This window comes from Schistocerca serialis, chromosome 2 (genome assembly GCF_023864345.2).
Source record: "Schistocerca serialis cubense isolate TAMUIC-IGC-003099 chromosome 2, iqSchSeri2.2, whole genome shotgun sequence".
In the NCBI taxonomy this organism is placed as follows: Eukaryota; Metazoa; Arthropoda; class Insecta; order Orthoptera; family Acrididae; genus Schistocerca; species Schistocerca serialis.
The window spans coordinates 650,587,419-650,614,948 of NC_064639.1; the positions used below are offsets into that span (position 1 = coordinate 650,587,419).

At 44.5% G+C, this 27,530-nt stretch overlaps 1 protein-coding gene across 1 annotated transcript in view; it reads left to right on the forward strand.

Moving 5' to 3' along the window:
* Positions 1–873: 873 nt before the first annotated feature.
* LOC126455659 (transmembrane protease serine 9) overlaps positions 874–27,530 on the forward strand; it is a 44,410-nt gene continuing 17,753 nt past the window's right edge. The window contains exons 1-2 of the mRNA XM_050091427.1: positions 874–995; positions 26,847–27,033. Of these exons, the coding sequence (XP_049947384.1) occupies positions 890–995; positions 26,847–27,033 (293 nt within the window). The 5' untranslated portion in view covers positions 874–889. The remainder of the gene's footprint in view (positions 996–26,846; positions 27,034–27,530) is intronic.

A 27,530-nucleotide genomic window follows, 5' to 3' on the forward strand; every position in this document is an offset into this window, starting at 1 on the left:
GTTTTCCGTGATTTCCTTAAATCGCTCCAGGCAAATGCTGGGATAGTTCCTTTGAAAGGGCACGGCCGACTTCCTTCCACGTCCTACCCTAATCTGATGAGACCGATGACCTCGCTGTTTGGTCTCTCTCCCCAAACAACCCAGCCCCAACCCTCTCCACCCCTCCATAACTATGACCCGGCCATGACCTAGGCACCTGCAAATGTTTCCCACTGGCTGATGGTTCTAGCATGCTTCAGTGGAGATAGCCTCGTGATGACTGGGTGTTGTGTGATGTCCTTAGGTTAGTTAGGTTTAAGTAGTTCTAAGTTCTAGGGCCTGATGACCATAGATGTTAAGTCCCATAGTGCTCAGAGCCATTTGAACAATTTTTTTCAGTGGAGATATAAACAGATAACGCAAAGAGTTTGCCTCCATTAATCGTAGCTGACAACACAATATACTTGCAAAACTTTGCAAAGATGAACTCGCCATTTTAGAAATCAAAAATATTGCAGGTGAAAAAGTGCTGTTGAACAGCCAACTTCCAAAGTCTGCAGTGACGTCACAGCGCCAAGCGGCTTCTCCGCTCCCACCGCCGCCGGCAGTCGTGTGACGCGCTCGCCACTTGCAGCGGCTGCGCCGGCACGTGACTGCCCGGCATACTTACCTGGATGCACCGGCGGCGTTGCGCAACGCGTGAACTAGACCCAGTTGCGCCGCGCAGCCTCCGCGAGCGGCGATAAGCTATCACTTTCACCTTCGCTGCGGCGCGGCGCGCCCCGCCATTCCGCGATGTAAACAGTGTTCGGCGGCCGACGGCAGTGGGAGGGGGCCGCGGTGCGCGTTTAAAAACTGTCGGCTCCGCCAGGCGGGCACAGTGCAGCCAGTGGCTTGCGGCGGCGCGATCATGGCAGCGACACGCCCCACCACGTGCGGACCGACTGCGGCGTCGATCGCTGTACTACTGGTAGCTGCGGCTACCTGCGTGACGGGGGCGTCGGCTGCCCACAACTGTGAGTGATTCTGTCAACCGTTCCCACAGCCATCTGCGTCCTTCACACCTACCGTCCAATCGAACGACCACTGTTTATAGCACGTGTTTCCCCTCCTGTTCCTTAAAAAGGAACGGAACGCCTGGTCTCACACAGTACATGTTTTCAGTGGCGAATGCAACGAATTACTCGTTTGACGGTTTTTTTTTATCGCGGTTGAACTGTCACTGCGTGTTTTGGCCCAAATCTTGGCGATCGTAACATGTTCGTCGTTCCCAGAATGAGACTTTCACTCTGCAGCGGAGTGTGCGCTGATATGAAACTTCCTGGCAGATTGAAACTGTGTGCCGGACCGAGACTCGAACTCGGGGCCTTTGCCTTTTGCAGGCAAGTGCTCTACCAACTGAGCTACCCAAGCACGACTTACGCGCCGTTCTCACAGCAATACTTCTGCCACTATCTCATCTCCTACCTTCCAAACTTTACAGAAGCTCTCCTGTAAAGTTTGGAAGGTAGGAGATGAGGTACTGCCAGAAGTACTGCTGTGAGGAGGGGGCGTGAGTCGTGCTTGTGTTGCTCAGTTGGTAGAGCACTTGCCCGCGAAAGGCAGAGGTCCCGAGTTCGAGTCTCGGTTCCGCTCACAGTTTTAATCTGCTAGGAAGTTTCATATCAGTGCGCACTCCGCAGCAGAGTGACAATCTCATTCTGGGAACATCCCCCAGGCTGTGGCGAAGCCATGTCTCCGATGTATCCTTTCTTTCAGGAGTGCTAGTTCCGCTGGTTCGCAGGACAGCTTCTGTAAAGATAGGAGACGAGGTACTGGCAGAAGTATTGCTGTGAGGAGGGGGCGTGAGTCGTGCTTGTGTAGCTCAGTTGATTGAGTTCACGGTCAACAACGAACTAAAACGGGTGTCTTACGACGTCCGCCCCGAGCAGATGTAACGAACAAAACCGAACAAAATGAGATTTTAAAAAAATAAAACAAAAAGTTGGTAGAGCTCTTGCACGCGAAAGGCAAAGGTCCCGAGTTCGAGTCTCGGTCCGGCACACAGTTTTAACCTGCCAGGAAGTTTCACTCTCGTCGTTATTTATGTTAGTATTCTAGCGGTTTTCCCAAATATTTGATGCTCAAGTGTAAAGTTCAGCGAACTTTTTCATCTCGAACTCATGCATTTCACCTTATCGCCATAAACCTGTGGTCTGATTGTAGTACGGTTTCTAGAAACGCTGCTAACATTAATCATCTGACGAAAGCTTGATGCCAAAGTTCGTTGTACTGACGCATCCTTGCCTCATGGCGAGTCAAGGCTGAAGTAATAAATTAGTTAAAAACAATTTTGTGCTTCAGTCACTCTCTGCTTACGTGCACTACCCATGTCGGTGGTCGTGCCACCGTCACCATCGGCTGGATTCCTTTTTTTTTTTTACCCGTGCAGTTTTTTTTCCGAACTTGCAGCATACCGCAGGTGAAAAATAGGTCCACAACTTGTTTTATAATTGAAATAAATGGTAATAAGGTGCATTAAGAGGTATCTTTTTTTTCTTGATGGTCACTAGTTTGGGATAGCTACGTCCATTTTCAAGCCATCCGTATCGTAAGCGTGAAAATACATGCTAAAGGCTATGGACAAAAAATTGCTCCTGCAGTGACAATTAATGTCTTCTTTTGTGGTCTATCTCCTGTTGTTGTGTCGGCATAGTGCCGCTTTGATGGTCACTTCAGGGGCTTGCACCTGTATTGTCACACGATAAGGATGGTTTGAAAATGTACATAGGTATCCGAAACTAATCACCATCAAGAAACAAAAACATACTTCCTACTGGAAATTATGACAGAGCACAACCATTTATTTCTTTTCTTCAAGTACCTGGGTCAAGTTTCATTTCCTTTATAGGCGTTTGGCCATCGCCATTCAGCCATCCATTACGTTTCCTTAGTATCATTGTTACTCTTAAATTATTAAACCCTCGTAAAATTAACTAGTGCATCTGGTACTAGTTCGCGGTTCCCGCCAATCTGCATTTGTCGGTATAGGGTATAAAACAGGATATTTTGTATTTATTTTGTATGTGACATACCATTGCAGACCTTAAAAGTGAAATTAACTTCTGCCGAGACTATACATTATGACTTTCTTTAAATAAAATATGGAGTAGTAAAATTTACGATCGTTTAGTAACAATGTAGCATCCTCCCCCCCCCCCCCCCTCTTTAGTGTACTAGAGTTAATAGTTATTCTACAATGCACTTCACTAACTACTGTTTACGAAAAAAAGCATATGAATAAATGATTGAAACGTAACGCCACTACAACAAGCTTTTGGCAGCCAGCGACGACTTATAAAACCAAAAAGTTTGACGAGCCCATGCCAAGAATGGGAACACAAAGCACACATCTATGATATAAATTCAATTCTTGATGTAAAAGTGAACGACGTCTACGTGATGAAGATGGCAAGGCAATCGAAACGCGTGTTAGACTAAATCACAGACACAAACGTAAGTCGCTGCTTTTTGCATCACCTAATCAGTCGTACTCCTTCAAACCAGTGGTGAGTTGAGCAAACGGTTTGTAATACATTTAATGAAAATATTTACCGCATGGGATCATCTGTTAGACAGTCTATCGCAAGTTTAACACATTTTACTCTAGTTCACGTGAACAGAAAGACACATCTTCCGGCTCGGTCTAGAACTCAGAAATAGGATTCGTCCAGAAAACGGCGTTCAGGCTGACCACAGTGAGGTGCAGCCTTTACCTGGCCAAATGATGCTCTGGCTTCGAACAAACTGAAAGCCGTCTACAGCAGCCTCATCTTAGAATGTAACTACTGCAGAAATAATGTTACGGCCAATTTCAGGAAACAGTATTCGCCCAGCTTTGACAGAAACTACTGAAACTAAAAAACGGGTCTTTTAGGCTAGTATCGGGGTTCTCGGGATAAGCGGGATCATTCGGGATAAGCGGGGTTCGAAACCCTGTCCGACCCTCCGTGTTTGAACTAAATCTTAGTATGATTCCTTTAAAACAAATGCAGCCGATTTACTGCCCATGATTGTCCAGTACCGAGTTTCTGCCCTTCAGTAATAATGCTGCTATCGTTGACCGGAAGTTAATGTCTAGTTCTTTTCCTCTGGTCCTTCGATTAGACCTCGATGCGTACCCCAAGCACGTTGTACAACCCCGTGTGTGCAAATGTTGCATAGCTAACACGCTTCATTTCACGACGTCATTTACCGAAAATCAACTTTTTCGGGGCATGTAAGACACCATTGTCACACAAACGTATAAAACGAATTTATAGGTTTCGCTCCTAGCTCAGTCCATGAACCCATTACCAGATGCAGCTTCGTGTGTCGTTTTCAAATTACGATGTATACCTTTCGACTGAATTGCTGAAAGACCCAGATAGCTGCTGCGGTGTGCGTTCGAAATGCTAATCTCCACTGGAAAATCGAGTTTAAGTTACTTCAGTCTTCAAACGACACTTCAAGCGAATATTTATTTGAACCACTGAACGAGGTCATGAAAGTTTACAGGCTCATCCTGTCCAGCTGAGCTACTTGACGTTCCTACAGAACTACGAAAGGAGGAGAAACCGTAAAAGAGCTTGAATTTAGCTGCAAAATACTATTCGCGGTTTACATAAATAGGTGTGGAAACGCTTATCGTGTTTTATCTGTATATAGCAACAAATAGACTGTCTACTGTGACTCAACTGCTGTGGTCATAAGTCCCCTAGAACTTAGAATTACTTAAACCTAACTAACCTAAGGACATCACACACATCCATGCCCGAGGCAGGATTCGAACCTGCGACCGTAGCGGTCGTGCGGTTCCAGACTGTAGCGCCTTTAACCGCTCGGCCACTTCGGCCGGCTGACTCGTAGCACTGAAAACTTAACATCCACACATTGTCCTTCTGCTGATATGCTATTGTACTTTACTCCTTCTGCTCCTATGCTATCGTACATTACCACTCGCGAAGGTGGTTCCGGAAATGAGATTCTGTGTGGAGAAATTAACTTAACTGCCGTTCCTTTCAGCTATGTGTCAATTTTACACATAACATGAAAACTCTAAGAGAGATGTCCCATTCCGCTGTGATTGTCCGATATTGGGCGATACGAGATTAATAGCTGTGCCAACTCTGTTATTGTTCGCACCAACGCAGAAGCTAGCCGTCTGCAGTTGAAACGATTTCGGAATACGCAAATGACGGCCACTGTGACCGCGATGTGAGCTCTGCTTTGTTGTGTAAACAAACGGCCGCGTTAGTCGGTCAAGGTTTCGGAACAGGTTGCTCGCGCCAGGCGCCGAGTCCACTCCCGTCTGGTTTTCCGGTTCGAAGAGCAACGCGAGTAGCTGCGTCTGACGCAACGCGAATTCATAATTCTCCCAAATATTTTTTTTAAAGGTCAGTGCACAGTTATTTCAGAGGTTATTGGTTTTAATGTAAATGTAACACTGGAAATTTACCTTCCGTTTACTTACTAACCAGTAGAAAATTCATTTTATTTTTTACGTTCTTTATTCTGCAGTATTCGTATTTTTTGCGATAAGTATACATTGTTGACCCCTTAGGATGCTCTCTATTCTGGCTTAGATAATCCATCACTGTCTACTTGACATTGTTTTTGTTGAAGTTACTGAAACTGTCACTAATGTGGTTAGTTGTTTACCGTTTGGGCCAAAATAAACATTCCTGTGAAGAGAACATATGCCCATATTTGAAGTTTCGTCCTCGATACGACTGTGCTGTTATTACGATATCTTTTTCCAGCGTATGTTCTGCCCATTGATACTGATAGGTGATGACGCAACAGGCCTAGAAATTTCGTCAGGTCGGTGTGTCTAGTGCCATGGAGCGTGCAATATCCATCGGTCTAAATACCTAACGATGGCAGCAACATCTGTGCTTCAACGGAATTTTTTTCTCACGAAACGAGTAGTTGAAGTAACGCAATCGTTAACTAGAAAGTATTTACCAACTCAGGCCCCGGGACCTGTAGGTGCGGCGAATGTGAAAACACTGGCCTGGCAATTACAAATGAGCAGGAAGATAAGGGCAGATACCGATTAAGCAAGCGACTCTGGGGATGTGGGTCGCACCAACTGCGTAGTTAGGTTCTCCGGGCTCCGTCCTGCAGACGCGGTTCGGCGAAGTTGGCCGAATGGGACGTCTGTTCTGCCGAGGCTGCTGCCACGGTGAATGGTGCTCAGGTGTACGGGGCGGTCCGCTCTGGAGCGAGGACAGCGTAGCCCGGCCGAAGATAAGGGCTGCGACGGCCGCACGCGCGGCCACGTGGGCTCCGGCCGGCCGGACGCCGTCTGGACGTCGGCAGCCACGTGCAGCGCACGGGCCCGCATCTGGCTGTCACTTGGAGCCGGCGCGCGTGGCCGCGATGCGCAGCGGTGCACGCAGCAATGCAGCCACGTCACCAGGGGGCCGGCGCGGGGGCGGCTCACGCCTCCGCTGGAGCGCGCGCGCTCTGACCACGTGCGAGGCAGTCAGTGGGAGTTAGCTCTTCTACGCTATTAACCAAACGCTATGAAGCTCACATATCCTACCTGTATAGGAATTTCAACAGTTACGGAAGAAAGCATTCAATCATCATAGAGACACGCACAGACCCGAAAAAGAGTGGGAGCGGATGGCTTGGAGGAGGGTAAATGGGAGGAACTGCCGTCCCGACTGCAGCAAGGGGCCCGTGCGATATATTTCTTGGACATATATGAGCCCTTAAATCGAACCGTATGAAACGACGAGCTGCTATAGCATTTAAGAGGAGGACCTCGTCGAGAAGCACGAAAAATGGGTGAAGTTCAGAATTTTTTTCATACAAAAGCACTCTGTCTTCAGGCCACAAGTGGCCCATCGGGACCATCCGACCGCCGTGTCATCCTCATGTTGAGGATGCGGATAGGAGGGGCGTGTGGTCAGCACACCGCTCTCCCAGTTGTTATGATTGTATTCTTGACCGAAGCCGCTACTATTCGGTCGAGTAGCTACTCAATTGGCATCACGAGGCTGAGTGCACCCCGATAAATGGCAACAGCGCATGGCGGCCTCGATGGTCACTCATACAAGTGCCGACCACGCCCGACAGCGCTTAACTTTGGTGATCTCACGGGAACCGGTGTATCCACTGCGGCAAGGCCGTTGCCATTTTTTCATACAAGAATTGTTTTTATTAAAATGCGGGTTTTACTACTTTGTATACATATATTCGTGTATGAAAAAAATTTATCCTATAAAAAATTAAAAATGGTGGCTGCAGCCATTATGTACTCCGCAAAGCATCCTATTTTGCACAAAGCGTTGCACTGACTCGTGGCTGTTTCCGAAACAATTAGAAATAGAAAATTCTTAAATTGGAATAAATTTGGGGAAAACCACGGTAAGATAACAAAAAATATCTCGAAAAAATGACAGCTATTTGAAAAACATGTCAGTTTCTTGATGTTTTTCTAAATTCAAACATTTTAAAAAAATTCAAATACAAAAAAGTTCTCGCTAAAGCCCCCTAAATTTCTTTTGCCAGCCGGAGTGGCCGTGCGGTTCTCGGCGCTACAGTCTTGAACCGAGCGACCGCTACGGTCGCAGGTTCGAGTCCTGCCTCGGGCATGGATGTGTGTGATGTCCTTGGGTTGATTAGTTTTAATTAGTTCTAAGTTCTAGCCGACTGATTATCTCAGAAGTTAAGTCGCATAGTGCTCAGAGCCATTTAATTCTTTTACTTCAAAAAACTCAAATGAATCGGTTAATCTGTTGAGCCTACAGATCGCTTCGAACGCTGAAAAATGTTTCGAGAAAAACGCGTTTAATATTGGAGTAATAAAAAACATCGTTTCAAAACTTACGGATGATCTGTGATCCTACGACCATAGCGGCATCCTTCCTCATCCTCAAACATGCTCTGGTTTTGAATCTGGTGCTGTACTTTTTAAATCAGTCCTCTTTTAACACACTAAGACATTCTTTTCTACGCAGTGGCCACACATTTACTGCCAGATAAGTCGGACAAATTTTTGCTGTTTGTTCATATGACGTTTCTTAACACGTTCATTGTCTTCAAAATAGATGAGTAACCCCCGTTGAACATACCTGCAGCTATATATGTTGCTATTTCAACAATTTTTGCCCGACAATGAAGATACTGGTTTCCAGATGCACGCGTTGAAGCTCTCGTTGTCTTTTTATGTGTTGGCACCGGTGCATCTTTTAAGCAAATCTCATTGGACAGAAACTCACATACTCGCCGAGTCTTATCTTGAACCGATAAATCGAGCGCCTAAAGCTGCCTATATTTTGGTAGGCATACGTTTCCATTAAACACGCTGTAACTTCAGAAATACTTTTACAATGAAAAAATCTTTTGTAGGCACGATATTTATACTTTAGGGATGCAAATTTGTAAAAAATTAAATCTCATGACGAGATCATCTCGCAAATGCGCGCTCCTCTATATGAATGCACAGCTAAAAGATGGCTTTTAAATGTACCCTGAAACGGAACAAATCCATGTGTGTCACGTGATAGCTGATCTTAGTAAATAACCAAGGTGACGAAAAGAGTAGTTTGTGACGATAATAACGAGGGCTTGCAGTCACTTGTTGATAGTGTTTTCGACTGTGATAATGAAGTAAGTGACTTGTATTTCAGTGATTCAAATTCTGAAGAACCACAAGCAATAGTTGAAAGTGCCCTTGAATATCAGAACGGAGTAGGTGATTTTGCCCTTAAAGTTCAGATGACTGCTGCCTTTCCTGTCATGCGATGCACAGTGAAGGTGTAGAGAAAGATAGTTTTTATATCACAGATATTTCCAACTCTTCATTGAATATCACAAGATCAGTGGAAAGAACAAAACCTGCTACACCACTTCAGGACGAACGTTGTACAGCAGCTGCTACCGAGTGGACAGCTACCTGAGTATTCTGCTCGCAGGCAAGTACTACACTTATGAGATTTAAGGCAAAAACATGAGTCGATTTCCCGATGCACATACTCCCAACTGAGAAGAAAAGAATTCGACAAACAGGGTATATTCTGTGCTACGTAAGAGGGAAAAGAAATGAAACTGTGTAGTAGAGTAAAAATTGTTGTGTTGCTCTACCTTTAGATAACATTTAGATAACTGTTTTGAGAGTTGCTATACTCAACAGTTATAGTAGCTGACATATAAGAGGGATGAATGAAAAGTAATGCCTCCACCTTCATTAATTGAGTTTGGATGGGAATATTTTAATAAATCAAACGCAGAAACAATCCTTAGAATGAGATCTTTAATTACTAATATTCACTTTTCCACATAATCACCAGCCAATTGAGTACATTTCTGCCAAAGATGAACAAGTTTTCTGAAGCCGTCACGGAAGAAGTCGACACTCTGTTTCGGCAACCACAGTCTCACAGTTCTCTCAACGTCTTCATCAGAAGCATAATGATGTCCCCGCAGATCGTCTTTCATTATCGCGAACAGATGGAAGTCAGAAAGTGCTAAATCTGAACTGTATGGAGGATGCCGTACGGTGATCAGATTCAGTCTCTGATGTTCTGCTGACGTGGCACGTGAAGTGTGTGTGGTTTGGCACTGTCATGCTGCACGAAAACATTTCCCTTTTCCTTTCGAACCCTTGTCAGCTGTCGTTTCAGAGTTCGCAGTGTTGTGATGTAAGGCTCTGAATTTATTGTTCTTCCACGATTCCACGATCAAATCGAGACACCAGTTTTCTTGTGTTAGTACTGACATTCGGTAGCGATACACAGGCCGTCAGAAACAGTTTGAAAAGCTTGTAAGGATGTTGCAAGCGAAGTTGTGCTGGGAAATTCGATACGTTGCGCAGATTCAGAGTTATTTAGGATTGAAGTTGCCCAGGCAGGTGGCTGCACGAAAAAATTCAAGCACTTGTACACACAAAAATGCGGTAATGCATTGACATTTGTGGGTCAGTGGGTTACCAGTAGTCCAAATGCTCATTAACAGCTAAAATATGCATTTTTTTGAAAGTGATAATTAAAGCTAAGTGAGTAAAAGCCATTTTTGTTCGGTTTGAGGGAACCAAATAAAGAAAAAGTTTGGCGACACTGTCTCTGGCAGGCTGCTTGAATTTGCGTCTGCGATGACCTGACTGGCTAACTTCAAACTAAAATAACTCAGCAATGGCGTAACGTATTGATTTTTTCTCTTAACAATTTTTCAGCATGAACTTCCCTGTAACATTCTTACAATCTTTTCAGACTGACTACACTCTTTGCGTCAAACGTCTAGGGGCGGCAGACCACGTACCGAGGAACCCCTTACGATACAGACAAAATGTCTGTTTACAGTTCCCGGCGACGCTGGGCGTCCTTTTGTATGAGATAAGCCCCTGAGAGACGGCACGGTGTAGGCACTCTCCGGCGTTCGTGCGCATTGTGTGTTGCCTATCATCCAGTCATCTTCTCTGTATGAAAAGGGGTAAGCCCAGAAAAATTAAACATCCTGTTAAACTTCTTAAATACCTTTCTCCACTTGGAAACACTCATTCTTACTGTTTTCTTGGTGAAACTCACTCCATCAATTTACTGTGGTAAGTAGTATGCAGTGGGCATGGATAGCAAACGCTACTAGTTCCTGAAATCCCGTGGCCCCATGACTGGAGGACACTGGAGGAGGCCATTGTGAAAGAAGCTGCGCGATTTGGTGCTTTATCACCGCAGACTGCCCATTTTGTCCACAAGGAATGGAGTACTACTCGTAGCCATTTAATATGGTGCAAAAAGGTGCCAGCCAACAGGGACCGGAAACTAGAGTCACACCTTATCAATGACAATCGGTTGTAAAAATGACGAGGACTGCTGGTGTCGGTGAATACAGGTCCATCTTAAACAGTTTCAGAGCGAAAACTGCGAAGGGAACTGTATGCAGTGGACACTTGGAGTAGCGCACGTCGTAAAAGACCATTGCTGACAGCTGTTCGTAAAGCTGATGGTCATGGACGGGTCAAACAAGACAGACAGACAGAAATAAGTGACTGCGGAAGGTCGTGTGGGCCGAGGAATAGCGATTTTGCCTCTTCAAATGATGCAAGAGGTAGCTTGCACCTGCAGCCCAATGAGTCGTTTTGACCTGCAGTGTTGTGGAGGGTGTAGACTAGGTCAGAGGTGGTTTCGTGACGTTTGGGAGTTTTTCGTACCATGTCTTGTACCAACTCGTTCACGTTACCGTGAACACCAAACAGGATGTTTGTTCCAACATTCCTGTGACCAGTTGTTGCCCTTTCTTCATTATCTTCACGATGAGCATGCTGTGAACATTCCAGTCTTCCAAGATGACAGCGGACGTGTTCACAGGGCTGCACGTACACATTCCTGGTAACATATCGCACATCAACTGGGCCGCTAAATCATCCAATCTTATTCAAATAGAGAATGTCTGGGACTATATGGAAGGGCGGGTGAAACGTAGCAATCAAGAAGCCCGCAGCGTCTTAATTTAGATATGGCACACCTGAACAAACATATGGAGGCTAGATACAATATGAGCGTGATGTCTCCTGATAGTGACAAACTTATACGCTGTGCTTGTAATGTGCCTGACAGTGCTAAAAACACGAGCTGGCACACATTTGACCGATATTGGTAAGAAATAGATGCAAATGTAGGTATAGAGATTAACTGATTAGTTGCCTAAGCTACACACTTGGTTATACACACATACCAGGATTTCACATGTGTGGGCCTGATCTACCTACCCATTGTCGGCCTCGACGCGTCAGGAACGCTTTGCTTGCCGGGCTGGCCCATTAACATAACAGGTAGCGACCGACACGGATGATGAATGACTGTGGGCCGATAGGCTGACAGGGACCTGGTGGCCGATGCGATCTGCAGCCGCAAAGCAGAACACAAGAGAGCAGAGCGGGTCACACTCCGTGGTTGCAGCACCTGCAACCCCGCGTTACGTATTGTGCTCCCAGCTGCTAGCTTTTCGCATTGGGACATAACGTAATTGGGACGCTTGCAGACGTTGCTTAGTCCAAGCAGGAATACTAGACTACTTGTTTGGGAAGTCACACTAGACATGTCCTTCCTCATAATGGATACTACCTTTCTTATAGATTACAAGAGACAGCCGTAAAGTTCTCATTATCACATCATAGAAACAGGTACGTAATTAGTTTTTTTGTGTCTTTCTAGGTACATGTCTGTAATAATAGTACACACTGAAATCTCTATACAACCGTACCGTAGCGCACCGGAAGGTTAGCCAAAACAAAAAGGCAATATCGAGCGATAATTCATTTTCTGCATTTGAAGGGGGACACTACTGCAACAATCCATGCAGAGTGTACGGAAACAGTGCACCATAAGATGAAACGTGGCGCACACGCTTGAAATGTGGTCTAACAAGTCCGAGTGACGAAAAGATTGGAGATACCTGATGAAGATGCCGAGATAAGAGTCGAAACATCGTGTTGGGAAGACGTGGACCACCGGCAGTAAACCAGATTCTATGAGTTGACGTCGAAGCTCGGAGCGCCTGCTGGATTCTTTGACGTCTCGCATACATCCAAAAAGCCCACCGAACCGAGGCAGCAGCGGTCATGTTGCAGCTGTATCACGCCAATGTAGATGGCCTATTCTGCCACCTAATCACCATGGTGAAGTACTGGGCCTATCGCTATAATTTCGAGACAAAGAAGCGAAGCAAACAGCGGAATCATGTGGCTCCACAGAAAAAAAGCGATTTTGATGAATGTTTTTATGGGACTGTCACTGTCTGGGCAAACCGCCACGGGACTGTACTTGTCGAGTTGACGGGAGACGGTCAAAATGAATCGTTGCCGGAAGCTTTCCAAGGCTGTGATTGTTGGTCCACAACGCTCCAGCTCATCCTCGACAGGGCACAGCTGTTGCTACTTTGCGCTATCAAATTTTGCGTCACCTGCGGTATACTCCTGACGTGTCAATTAGTGACTTATTTACCTTTCCTCTCGGCAGGCATTTTCAGAATGATGACAAGGCGATTTTCGAGGTGGAACTTTTCCTAGACAGCCAAAATGCCGACTTCTGAAACCTGGACTGAGACTCGAAAATGGGCACTTGGTTTCCCAGAGATCTGTCATATGACCCATGAAACTACTTTCCGCAGATAAATCCATAGCTTAAATCAACTAGATTCTTTATCATACTTTTTAAAAATTTTATAACTATTTTTCCCTAGGCTGTGACCGAACCACTCTTCGTCAGTCTCATTCTCCGAGTGAGAGTCCAATGAGGGCTACAGGCATCCAGCGATGTAGACTGTAAAGGTGTGTGAGACATACTAGAAGTATCAGGCTTAGAAACAAACCTCTCAGGAGGCATTTCTGCATTATCTGTTACGTCTATCATTATAGGAAGTCTTTGTCTACCACCATAATTTTTCCCTTCTTCCAGTCCACCCAGTTCAAGTTCGTTATTATCAGATGACCATCTTGACATTTTAATATCAGCATCCTGCATATACCACATGTTTACTCCGCGATCTGGTAAGTATTGTTCACAAACTTATTTCCTTTTGTGTTCCTCTCAGTTCCTCTCCAGTTCCTGTTTAATTCTACCTACCTCAACAATTTTTCCCTGTGCAAGTCCTTTAATAGTTAATCTAATTAAACTGCATGCTGAAAGGAAGTGAAGCACCCAGAAGACATGGTCGGATGACGATGTAACGCCGTACAAGTGCGCACCTTCGCTGCGTATGTAAATGATTAGAGGTGCAATTCTTCGTGACAGGTACAACAGCCACCAGACCGCATTATTGTTCTGTATGTTCAGTGTTGTCACCAGGCCTCGTTGGGTATACAAGGAGGCGTGAACAGCTTCAGATGTTGCGTGGTAACTATGAAGGTCACGGAAATGGCAGGTACTCTTGTGAAAAAACGTTATCCGCATGTAAATTTGTATGGAGCCTAATTGTAGGTCTCCGTTTGTCCTGCTGGTCGAATCATGCAAAGTCCAGATATGAGGCGTTCGGATGTGACAATGACCAGACGTTGGACTGCATTGGAACGTGAAGGAAGGTATACTCGTCTTCAAGTTTCTAGTCGTCTACGTCTGACCGCCACAAGTGAGAATCGTGCATCAAGCACATCGTAATCTCTTCACATCTGCGCCTGCCATCATAGAACAAGTAATGGACTCCTAGTAAGATTCTATGCAAACGAACTAGAGCTAGACGAAAATCTGCAGTGCTTCATGTTCTCGAAACAAAACAGAGGGAGGGGATATGCATACGTACTTTGTTAGTCTGATAATTTCAGTGCATTTGCCAGTTGCTCTCCATACTGAATATAAAAATGTGTGGAACACAACAAGTTTCGTGATTCGCATTACCACCGTCTGTTAAGCTACCATGGCAAGAGATTATGTTGTGAACGACGCATATACCACTATTTTCGGGACTTTGAAGTAGCTTCTAAAGATCAAAAAACTGAATGAGATGGTTCCCCAAGATAACAAAATTGTGGTCATAACTTTTCGCATACAACATTCTAAAAGAAGAGAGTCGAAGCTTTTGGAATGCTAAGAGGTAAGGTGGTTCTTCGTAGAATCAGCGAGGAGAGGAAAACAGTAACAAACATCGTTATAAGGAACCACAGAGGGCAAAAATTGAAGACATGGATTCCGACGCATCTAATAAATAACAGATGTTGAATTTAAGAGAAATTTTGAGATTAAGAGTCAGCAATAGCTACAAAATCGTGGCAGGCCACGTCAAGCGGATTAGAATACTGATGACCAAACAAAAAATTTAGCTCTTGCAAGATGCCAGTGGAATAGCACCATCGGGAAAACGCACACAGATAATTCTGACTAGTCACAAGCTATCAGCGCTGAATGTGATCTGTGAAGGATAGTTTTGTTTCAGAACCGTGAAATTGCATTGACATCGTATTCTCCCAGTGTGATAGCCCATTAGCATCGTGCGAGAAGCTCCGAAGAATGGTTGCTACGTACGGTATAATCTAGCAGAATATGGTCCGAACATGGTCATGTCTAGACGTCAAACTGATCTCAAAATTTCTTCGTCCTTAATAACCTCTCCTTTGACGATATGACAGTCTTTATTTTAAAAAAGGAAAAAGTCTCTTACTCCATGTAACGGTAACAAGTAAACAGCTTGTCTGCGAATCACGAAGGGGCCCTAGTTTGCAATGACATTCCTTGTTAATTTGAATAACACTGTCCTCGTTTCACCAGATGGAAGCTCTTAATGTTCCAACTAGAGCGTGATGATAACCCGCTGCAGGAGGCACAGTGCAGAGCACGCTCTGTTTAGCAAACATGTGTTTATCGCTTTCTTAATTTGGGTCAGATACAATGAGGCGTGTCTGTTATGACTCCTTTCTTTCAATATCATACTCAAAACATTACACAGAGCAGCCACAATATGTGCGTGTGGGTTTCATTAATGGTGGCACAACCAGGGTAGCGCGACCGACCTAGTATATCATCAGCCTGAACGTTCAGTACAAACGCAAACTTCTGATGACGAAATTCTCTCTGGATATGTGGTATCTGTCCGAAAGAACAGACGCCACGAGTTCATATAATTTATTCGCCCCGATGGGGGATGAATATACAACCTTCAGTGCAGATGCACATTTACGTTCAACCTCCCGCGGGAATCTAAGATTAGTGAGCATGGAGGACATAGACGGGGACTGGGGATAGTTGGCGCTAGGTGGGAATGTTCACGCATTTGAGATGAACACTGTGTCCGGATGGCGCAGTGGTTAACGCAGTTGCCTAGTAAACAGGAGAGCCCAGGTTCGAGTACCGGCCAGGCACCCATTTTCACTCGTCTGCGCTGATTCCGCCCTAAATTCCTACGCAACTGATACCATTAGTTCCTTCCCTTTCCTTTCCTCCCCCCCCCCCCTCACCCTCCACGTTCAATTACATAAAACTCTCTCTTGTTCCAGCTGCGTCAAGTGGCTTAAAACCCGCGAGCTTTCAGCTGAGTTTCAATTTTTTGTAATTGACAGTCACTTAGTGTTTGTCTGGGCAGGCGACTCTAATTGAAACGTCTGTAGCTGAGGAGAACTCGAATGAAAGCTCGTAGGTTTCAAACCACTTGACGTGACTAGAAGCTCGAGAGAATTTTATCAGTATACATCCCCGTGATCTCTGGTTTGACAATACAGACGCCCTTCTTTAGCATAGGCGCACAGTAAAAAGAAACAAAAAAGTGATACTTACCTGACTCCAAACACGACTTCAGTACATTATATTCCACAAACAATTTTCCAGTATTGTTCGTTAGTGGTTAAGTGCTATCCTCGTGTATGGTGGATGCAAGACGAGGAGTCTCAATTTTATTTTTCAACTCTCAGTATTTCCTACTCATGGTGGGTTTCCTGGAACTTAACGGGTGTTTCTCTTAAGCCTTCCGGAAATTCCGAACCGTTCTTAGGTCTTTGGCGAGTTAATTCCTAAAATACGAATATTTATGCACAACTAAGATTTTATTACCCCTTCTGAAGAGCTAAGCGTCTGCCAACGAAAAGTATCGTGACGCGCAGAAATCCTATAGAATGTTATGCTGGCTTATAAGACGCAGTTAATCGTAGGGACTTGGAAAACCTATGGTACCGTAACACAACAAAAGATTTCTGTGGACAAATCGCTCTCTCTCTCTCTCTCTCTCTCTCTCTCTCTCTCTCTCTGTCTCTCTGTCTCTCTCTCTTCCCCGATGACATAGTAATAGCAAAACCTAAAAACATTCATTCTACAGAATGGCGTTTGTTGAAATGCTGTATTCAAATTGGTATAGTACCAATGAACGTACACTGAATCAAACAGCGAATTTCACGTATCATTCTCGGAGAACGAACGCAACAGAAACGAACCATGTCCGATAAAATCCAAGTGATGTTTCTCAATCATTCCGGTTCTCATCAGCTGTCCGCATCATGAGTACGCGATGTGCCGGCCGGAGTGGCGCTACAGTCTGGAACCGAGCGACCGCTACGGTCGCAGGTTCGAATCCTGCCTCGTGCATGGATGTGTGTGATGTCCTTAGGTTAGTTAGGTTTCATTAGTTCTAAGTTCTAGGTGACTGATGACCTCAGAAGTTAAGTCACATAGTGCTCGGAGCCATTTGAACCATTTGAAGTACGCGATGTCATTGGAAAGCTAATTTTACGCTATAATTTCAGTTAGGTTCGCCATCCCAGACAAAGAATACTTGACTATGCTGTTTTTCTAGCTACAAGAAATCATTCTACGTCCAGAACCTGCGGAAATTTCTGCACTAATTATCAACTTCCACGATGGCTCTAAAGCAGACAGTGGGAGTAAATCCATTGTCAAAATGTAAGTGTGGAAAGTCATACGAGGAACTAACCCAGATTATTTTTCCAACTACCGCTCGCAAAATCTAAGATTTGATGTCCAGTAATGACACATTCCTTGCAAGTAAATCATCCATGAAAGGTAATGGACAGTAAGACGACAGCTTAATACCCACAACAGGATTCCTGCTGTTTATTTGCTTCTCATGACACGTCGAAACTTTTAGAGTGAGGATTTATATACTATTGTTTACAATAATAGACTACATTTAAACTCTTGAACTAAATTTGTAAGAGCAAAGGTATAAACTACCGGGTTAGTTTTATACATGTTCTGGTAGTGTTATTTAACACCAGTTTATTTAAGATAGGAAGACAAGAAGTAATAACATAATAAAAAAATCTTAGAATTTAACGACTGGTCGAAACGGTCTATAAATAAAAGATTTGAGGAAGAGGTAACATGCTACCGTGGACAAATTGCATTCCACAGGCAGCCACATTGATTCTCTATAGTAAGGCGCTAGTACACACTTTATTGTTCAAAGTACTCGTTTATATCTCTTCCATCGGCACACCAAGACATCGTTACATAAATCGGTAGCACACAGTAACTGCTCCAACGATCAGACGAGGCATGTATCGCTGGATTTCAAATTAGGGGCTATAAAAAGGGTGATACTGTACCTTCAACCCACAGTGTTACATTATTTCGCGCTTCTTTTAAGTTAGACTGCTCATGTACTTCTTGAGTCACGATCATATTTCGTCTAATCTATGTTAGCAGACAATATGAAAACAGTAGTTCTGCTGCCAATGAAATTTGAAGAATTCGATGTACTTAGTGGTTGATACGATACTTCGTTGCAATAGTTACATATCTACCTTCTATTGCTAAGACATGGAACCAGTCGTTTCCAGTATAATACATTTCACAACTGACTATCAGGACTCAAAATAGAAATGACAGTGGCATTGCACTCACCGGCAGGTGAATTAGACACACGCAAGTTCAGGGAGAAGAAAAAAGAACTTGTGCGATTTTCGGATGACTTTTTAGGTCTGTCAGTAACGGCAAAGGATTTTGAAGATGAGTTGAACGGAATGGACAGCGTCTCGAAAAGAGGTTATAACATGAACACCAACAACAGTAAAAAAAGGTTAAGTGAATGTAGTCGAATTAAATCATGTGACACTGAGGGATTAAGACAAGGAAATACGACACTAATGTTCTCATTGTAACTCGATGATTGTCTCTTAGTTTCCGCACTTTTCCACGCCGAGTTTGTCCCGTCACAAGATTAGTACTACTGCGAGAAATGTTGGCGGAGGACTTGTTAGCAATATCCCAAACAATATAGCGTCTCCCTAGTACTGACACTACGCTATCATTCCTTTCAGTGGCTTTACTTCCGTGGTCGGAGAAGCCATGTGCATAAGAATTTGGAAATTAGGAGTCAACCTTCGAGAGGGAATATGAATTTGGATCAGCGCAGAAAGTGTTCTTGGGAGTCATAATGGTTAAAGTGACAGCTTATGAAATGCTAGAAATGCATCGTCGAGTTTTGGTCCTGGTACTGGTAAAAACACAATTATTCACATTAGATCATAACAGCTAATATATTCAGAGGTACCCCCAAGTGTCCCTGTAAGAGAGTCGTTCCATATAACGGATACAATTAATATAAAGCAGTGACGATTGCTCAACTACTGGCATCCGTTATGTATGTAGATATGCGATTAAGCGTCCGCACGAGTTGTATCACTCCAATATAGCCATGGTCAAGTGGTGAAATGCCTACCGGGCCACGCGCGCGTAAAATGAGGAATGGGGGGAGGGAGAATTCTTGGCGGCTATGCTATCCCCCCCCCCCCCCCAATAAAGAGAAATATTTTAATACATGTGTTTATATTGTTCCATGCATCAATTTACAAATTTTTAACTAACTTTCGGACAATAACATAACATGAAAACAAGGAGTATTGTAAATGGCAAGGAATTCTACAAACGAAAATCTATATTTAATAACAGATATTTTCATTTGCTTGCTTACGTGGATTGGCTCGTTGCTTAGCCACCTGTAGGGAACATTCCGGCCAGGAAAAGAAGCTCATCCACAAATTCGACATTGTTCGTGAGTACACAGGTAGACTCAGCGATCCATAGGGAACTGATTGTAACGAGACCGAAAGGGAAAGACATTCCAATAAGAAAATAATAAGATTGAATTCCCCGAACGTATTTGGACACGACGGAAAGAAACAGCAACCCTCCCATTTACACGCTCACATTGTGGTGAGTGCACAATTCATGTATATTACAACTTTTCCAAACTTGTGACAGTTTATTGCATGAGACATGCGCTTTTAAAATTTTGGGACGAATCCTTTTCAGATGTGTTACTGCTCTGCATTACAGTTTCTTGGAAGATATGCTAAAGAGACGTAGTGTGCACAGATGTAAACAAATTATTATTATTATTATTATTATTATTATTATACTACTAGCTTTTTACGGCAGCTGCGCCCACGTATGTATGTGTCACATACACTGATGAGCCAAATCATTATGACCACTGCTTAATGGCTTGCTTGCCTGATTTTGAACGAAATACGTCACTGATTCTGCGGATCAGCTTTTGTGGATTTATGTGCCATTAAATGTCTACGCACAGGTCATGAAATTCGCGTAAAAAATAGGCCGGTGATGGCGCCCGATAGCGACCCAGATGGGTTCCATAGGATTTACGTCAGGCGAATTTGGTCGCCGAGACATAAACGTGAGTTCACTATAATTCTCCTCAAACCACTGTAGCACGGTTCTGGCTCCGCGACACGGACAATTGCACTAATGAAAGATGACATCGAGAATGAAGGGATGCAGGTGGTTCGCATCTGTCAGCGTGTCTTCGATTACTACCACAGGTCCCATGCAAGCGCAGGAGAATATCTCCCATTGCATAATACAACTCCCTTCGGCCTTTGCCCGTGACGCGTTTCACGTTTCGAGCCGCCATTAACCTCGATGAATGTGGTTGTGGATACGACAATGGATCTAGTGTAGTGTGTAGTATGATTTACCCGAAGAGCCGACACGTTTCCATTGATCGATTGTGGAATCCCGATGGTCTCGTGCGCACTGCAATCGTAATTGGCGATGTCTTTGGATCAACACGTAGGGATGGTCTGCTGCGGAGCTCCATATTCAATAACGTGCGATGCACCATGTGCTCCGAAACGCTTGTGTGTGCACAAGCATTGTGCTCTGTCAGCAGAGATGCCATTGCTACCTCAATATGTAAACACCTCAGTGTGTTAGTTGTGTTTAGTCTCCATGTAACAGTCTCCCCACAAACACGTCATAGAGTATAATTTACAACCTGATGTTTCTACACAGTCGTAACTGTACCACTTAATGGATTACCCCTGGCAGTATAGACTAACCGTTTACCATCCACGTATCCACAATCAACACCTGACTCGCTGCTCAGGGAAAATAAGCATTAATCACTTGCTCTTGCCACATGTACTCGGACGTACTAATCAATCTGAAAACGTACTGCTCCTAATAGCTATTATTTTAGTCTGCCAATAAAGTAAATAGTGATGAAATGTTGTTCAGTACACTGTCCTCAGTCACTAATAGAAACATCTGCACTTACACCATCACCACACCGAAATAAAATCTGATTCTCTGCTTTTTAACACTATACAGCTCCAGAGACGATGTTAAATTTATCTGTTGTATTCAGTCGTGTGACATGATCTTAGGTCCGGAAACACATTGACAAAATTATTGGCTCCCTGCGGTGTTCACTCTCGCGACATACTTGACACACTGAACAGCATAAATAAGAGAAAATTGCCCTTGATACTTTTGAAAGTGTTCCAAGTCAACTAAATACAGGAAATAAATACCAAGAGGTCGTTCTCGAACATTTTTACGTCACTCCTTATCATCCACACTCCCTCTCCTAGTGGTAGTGAGGGATCTAATTCCCGCAGTATTTTTATAGAAATAATAATTCATGCACATAACAAATTTGATTGAAATTGCTCCAGGTGTTCCTGATTTATATGTCAGTGTTGCTCTTTTTTCGTTCCCACCCTTTTGGGATGTAGGTGGTTCTTAACCCTACAGTGCTTCTTTCCAGACAGCAAGTAACCAGCAAACCTCCCATTCTTTAAAGAATCGTATTGCCCTGTACAGAGCAGCTTCAAACTTCTGATTACAGTACGAATGAAATAAAATGTTAATCGAGAAAAAGTTGAGGTCTGAAATGGCATTTAAAAATTGTTAGAAGTCGCCAGCTGCTCTCATTACCAAACAGCGTATGAGTATAATACGGCTAATTTGCCCATCGTTTTAAGAAAACCTTGTTTTTCACGCATCCCAATGTTCATGGCGTCGTATCTCCCGAACTGTGTCCTACGGTGATATAATTTGCAGGTACGTGGTGACAATTCTACATCTACATCTACATCCATACTCCGAAAGCCACTTGACGGTGTGTGGCGGAGGGTACCTTCAGTACCTCTATCGGTTCTCCCTTCTATTCCAGTCTCGTATTGTTCGTGCAGGGAAGGATTGTCGGTATGCTTCTGTGTGGACTCTAATCTCTCTGATTTTATCCTCATGGTCTCTTCGCGAGATATACGTAGGAGGGAGCAACATACTGCTTGACTCTTCGGTGAAGGTATGTTCTCGAAACTTTAACAAAAGCCCGTACCGAGCTACTGAGCGCTCTCCTGCAGAGTCCTCCACTGGAGTTTATCTATCATCTCCGTAACGCTTTCGCGATTACTAAATGACCCTGTAACGAAGCGCGCTGCTCTCCGTTGGATCTTCTCTACCTCTTCTATCAACCTTATCTGGTACGGATCCTACACTGCTGAGCAGTATTCAAGCAGTGGGCGAACAAGCGTACTGTAACCTACTTCCTTTGTTTTCGGATTGCATTTCCTTAGGATTCTTCCAATGAATCTCAGTCTGGCATCTGCTTTACCGACGATCAACTTTATATGATCATTCCATTTTAAATCACTCCTAATTCGTACTCCCAGATAATTTATGGAATTAACTGCTTCCAGTTGCTGACCTGCTACATTGTATCTAAATGAGAAGGGATCTATCCTTCTATGTATTCGCAGCACATTACACTTGTCTACATTGAGATTCAGCTGCCATTCCCTGCACCATTCGTCAATTCGCTGCAGATCCTCCTGCATTTCAGTACAATTTTCCATTGTTACAACCTCTCGATATACCACAGCATCATCCGCAAAAAGCCTCAGTGAATTTCCGATGTTATCCACAAGGTAATTTATGTATATTGTGAATAGCAACGGCCCTACGACACTCCCCTGCGGCGCACCTGAAATCACTCTTACTTCGGAAGACTTCTCTCCATTGAGAATGGCATGCTGCGTTCTGTTATCTAGAAACTCTTCAATCCAGTCACACAATTGGTCTGATAGTCCATATGCTCTTACTTTGTTCATTAAACGACTGTGGGGAACTGTATCGAACGCCTTGCGGAAGTCAAGAAACACGGCATCTACCTGTGAACCTGTGTCTATGGCCCTCTGAGTCTCGTGGACGAATAGCGCGAGCTGGGTTTCACACGACCGTCTTTTTCGAAACTCATGCTGATTCCTACAGAGCAGATTTCTAGTCTCCAGAAAAGTCATTATACTCGAACATAATACGTGTTCCAAAATTCTACAACTGACTATTGAACTATATGAAAATTATTGAACTATATGAAAATTATTGAACTATATGAAAATTATTGAACTGTATGAAAATTATTGAACTATATGAAAGAAACGTAAATTAGTTACAAACTAAGGCGTGCACACACTTTATTCAACATGTAAACGTCACTGCAGATATTTGGATTTAGGTTATGACATGTTAAATATGCTTGCCATCCTTGGCGATGATGTGGAGCAGAAGAATAGCGAAAGTCTGCATGACCCACTGAAGTGTCGGAACATCGATGTTGTCGATGACCTGCTGAATGGCTGTTTTCAGCTCAGCAATGGTTTCAGGTTTCTTGCTATACACCTTGCCTTTAACACAGACCCATAAAAAGGAGTCACACGTGATCAGATTCGGAGAATATGGCGGCCAATCGAGACCCATAACAGTGGTCTCTGGGTACCCCAGAGCCAGAATGCGATACCCAAAGTGGTCCTCCAGGACATCAAACACTCTCCTACTTCGATGGGGTCGAGCTCCGTCTTCCATGAACCACATCTTGTCGAAATAATGGTCACTAATCGGATGAAATCGTCTTCCAAACCCTTTACGTACCGTTCGGTAGTCACCGTGCCATCAAGGACATTGCACACCACACAATTACCCTTTGAGGAGAAGAGACTTCTCGATCGCGAAATGTGGATTCTCAGTCCCCTTATTGACGAACCCATCCAAATGAAAGTGCGCTTCGTCGCTAAACCAAACCATGCATGCGCATACTAATTCTCATTATGCCCCGCTGCCAACCGTGCAGTTTGAACATCCTAGCGCAAACCATTCAGAAGCTATGACAATTTTATTCCATACATTTCAGTAATTGTTACTGTATACATTCAGTGGTATATTTGGATGCTTTCTGTGAAATATGTTGCAAATAGAGTTGGTACTAAAAAAGTCACAAATTAAAACATCGTGCCTGGTGTAGCAGTTCTACTGCATGAACATTTGAAATATAGTATTAGTTGAAAACAGTCTTTGTTGCAATTATAGTTTTTTTATTTATCAACTACGCGTTTCACCTTATTTAGGCATCTTCAGGCTGATCTTAATTTGGTATTTTTTAGGACCATCCTTTAGACAGTGTAGCTAAAGGGCATCGTCGAGTACATCAGGCCAACATTGCCTTCGTTAACCTAGAAAGTATTTTGGCTTGATGTACTCGACGATTCCCCTTTAGCTACACTGTCTAAAGGATGGCCCTAAGAAATACCAAATTAAGATCAACCTGAAGATGCCTAAATAAGGTGAAACGCGTAGTTGATAAATAAAAAACTGAAATTGCAACCAAGACTGTTTTCAAGTACTACTATTAAACACTGATTTGCTGCTTCATGCCACAGATGGATTGGGAGAATTTCTATTTGAAATATAGTTAGCAGTAAACTTCTTTTCTTTTCATCATTGTGTGGGAAATGGGGGAGGGGGGGGGGAGAGAGAGAGAGAGAGGAGTGGTATCAGCGAAAAGAAGTTTCGTAAAGGTCTGAAATTACGTGTAAAGTATGTTACAAGTGGCTAAGTGCTCTCATTCCGAAATACTGGATGATTATAGTTTGGGCATCTGCTCGCGGTGCATTACGGTTCTTTTTCACTCACACCTCTTTGAGAGGCAGATGGCTCTACTCCTACAGTGTTTCTTTCCAAATAGCAAGTGATCAAGTGGATCAAGTATGGTTGAGATCGATCCAGTCTTTTAGGAGGAGGATGTGCTGAACAAATATAAACACATTTTTATAACATATAGGTAGATTAAAACGTTTAGAGGGTGAGGGGGCGTTCCGTCAGTAATGCAACACTCTTCTTTTCTGGCAGCAAGTTGGTTTTATACAGGATTCCAAGATATCGTATTATTCCCCACTCTTTTGGCAACAAAGCCATATTTTTCAACAAAATCTTCGTTCAATTCGACGCCTTACGCCATTTTACTGGGAGGGCGTGTATGCCCACTTAATACCATTGTACTGTTTGACTTCTTTGGGCCAGACAGATGCTCTCTATGGTCTTCTGCTAGGCGGTGAGGAAACCAGAGGGAACACACTCTTGAGTACCCCAACTGGTGGACGAGTGTGTCAGCTCTACCTACAGAGACATCCAGTTGAGTAGCGAGGTGTTCGATTGTGATCCGTCAGTCACGTCGAATGAGGAGTCACAGCTGTGTGTGGCAGGCCAGCACGCGGGTGATCGGACAGGTTCGCGCGACGTTGTTGCGGTGATGACAGGCACCTCGCCCACGGCTCCATAGACATTCTGAAAGCGCCTATGAATATCTGCGATGCTTTGGTTTTCCACCAAAAGAAACAGAAAGACAGCTCTCTGCTACATCCATACTCCGCAAATTGGGAGTGGCGGAGGGTACTTTGAGTACCCCTATGGGTTCTCCCTTCTATTCCAGTCTCGTATTGTTCGTGGAAAGAAAGATTGTCGGTATGCCTCTGAGTGGGCTCTAATCTCTCTGATTTTATCCTCATGGTCTCTTCGCGAGATATACGTAAGAGGGAGCAATATACTTTTTGACTCCTCGATGAAGGTATGTTCTCGAAACCTCAACAAAAGCCCGTACCGAGCTACTGAGCGTCTCTCTTGCAGTCTTCCACTGGAGTTTATCATCTCCGTAACGCTTTCGCGATTACTGAATGATCCTGTAACGAAGGGCGCTGCTCTCCGTTGGATCTTCTCTTTCTCTTATGTCAACCCTATCTGGTACGGATCCCACACCGGTGAGCAGTATTAACGCAGTGGGCGAACAAGTGTACTGTAACCTACTTCCGTTGTTTTCGGACTGCATTTCCTTAGGATTCTTCCAATGAATCCTAGTCTGGCATCTGCTTTACCGACGATTAATTTTACATGGTCATTCCATTTTAGATCACTCCTAATTCCTACTCCCAGATAATTTATGGAATTAACTGCTTCCAGTTGCTGACCTGCTATATTGTAGCTAAATGATAAAGGATCTTTCTTTCTATGTATTCGCAGCACATTATACTTGTCTACATTGCGACCCAGGCACCGGCCTTGCCGCAGTGGATACACCGGTTCCCGTGAGATCACCGAAGTTAAGCGCTGTCGGGCGTGGCCGGCACTTGGATGGGTGACCATCCAGCCGCCATGCGCTGCTGCCATTTTTAGGGGTGCACTCAGCCTCGTGATGCCAAATGCGGAGCTTCTCGACCGAATTTTAGCGGCTCCGGTCAAAGAAAACCACCATAACGACCGGGAGAGCGGTGTGCCGACCACACGCCCCTAGGATGGTCCCGGTGCTTTATTACATTGAGTTTCAATTGCCATTCCCTGGACCATGCGTCAATTCGTTGCAGATCCTTCTTGACAGCGCGGCTACAGCACGGAACTTGATGAAACTATACGGGCTGAAGCACGAATAATCCACTATGTCCCACAACAAATTCCGCATTTTTTCAGCCGAAATTCGGAGACAGAAAAATGTGTTGTATTACTTATTGAACACGCTCCTCCTCCTCCTGTATATATTTTATTATTGTTATTAAAACCTAAGCATGTCCGGACCGATAAAACTAGAGTTACGACAAGTTGTATTGGAGAAGTGGGCGGTAACAAATAGCGTTCCCACTTCCCCCTAGAACGAAACCCTACTAGCCGCGTGGCGCTCGCAAAAAGCGCGCAACTCAGAAGACACGATAGCTTAGAATGAACTCTGAACCCTCACCGTGTGAGCGGAGAAATGCAAATAAATGACGTGAGAAATGAACGGAAACTACTCTAGAAGGTAAGACACTTGCTGACGGGAGGCCGGTGTGTGCGCAGTGTCGGACGTGCAGTGCGGCCGGCAGTGGTCGCCGGGTCGGCGCGGCGCGCGCATCGTGGGCGGCGAGTCGGCCGCTCCCGGGGAGTTCCCCTGGCTGGTGTCCATCACGCGCCAGGGCGGACACTTCTGCGGCGGCACGCTGCTCACGCGCCGCTGGGTCGTCACCGCCGCGCACTGCATGTGCAGGTCGGTAGTGCTCTGCCGCCCGCTGCTCTGTGTAACACCTGCCATTCTGCTGCTGCTTCCGGAATGAGATTTTCACTCTGTAGCGGAGTGTGTGCTGGTATGAAACTTCGTAGCAGATTGAAACTGTGTGCCGGGCCGTAACTCGAACTCGGGACCTTTGCCTTTCGCGGGCAAGTGCTCTACCACCTGAGCTACCCAAGAACGACTCTTGCCCTCGGGGCGAAAGTCGTTCTTAGGTAGCTCAGATGGTAGAGCACTTGCCCGCGAAAGGCAAAGGTCCCGAGTTCGAGTCTCGGCCTGGCACACAGTTTCAATCTGCTGCTGCTTATTTACAAGTTTATTTGTAAGCTCTTCCAGAAGTTCTGAAGACGACTGCGCCAAAACTAAAAGACAGAAAAATGGCACATGTGAGTGAACAGACCATCTCTCCGAGTATCGATTCGTAACAAGCGCCGTGACGTAGTTGCACTGGGCAGCAGGCGTGTCAGAACATGTAA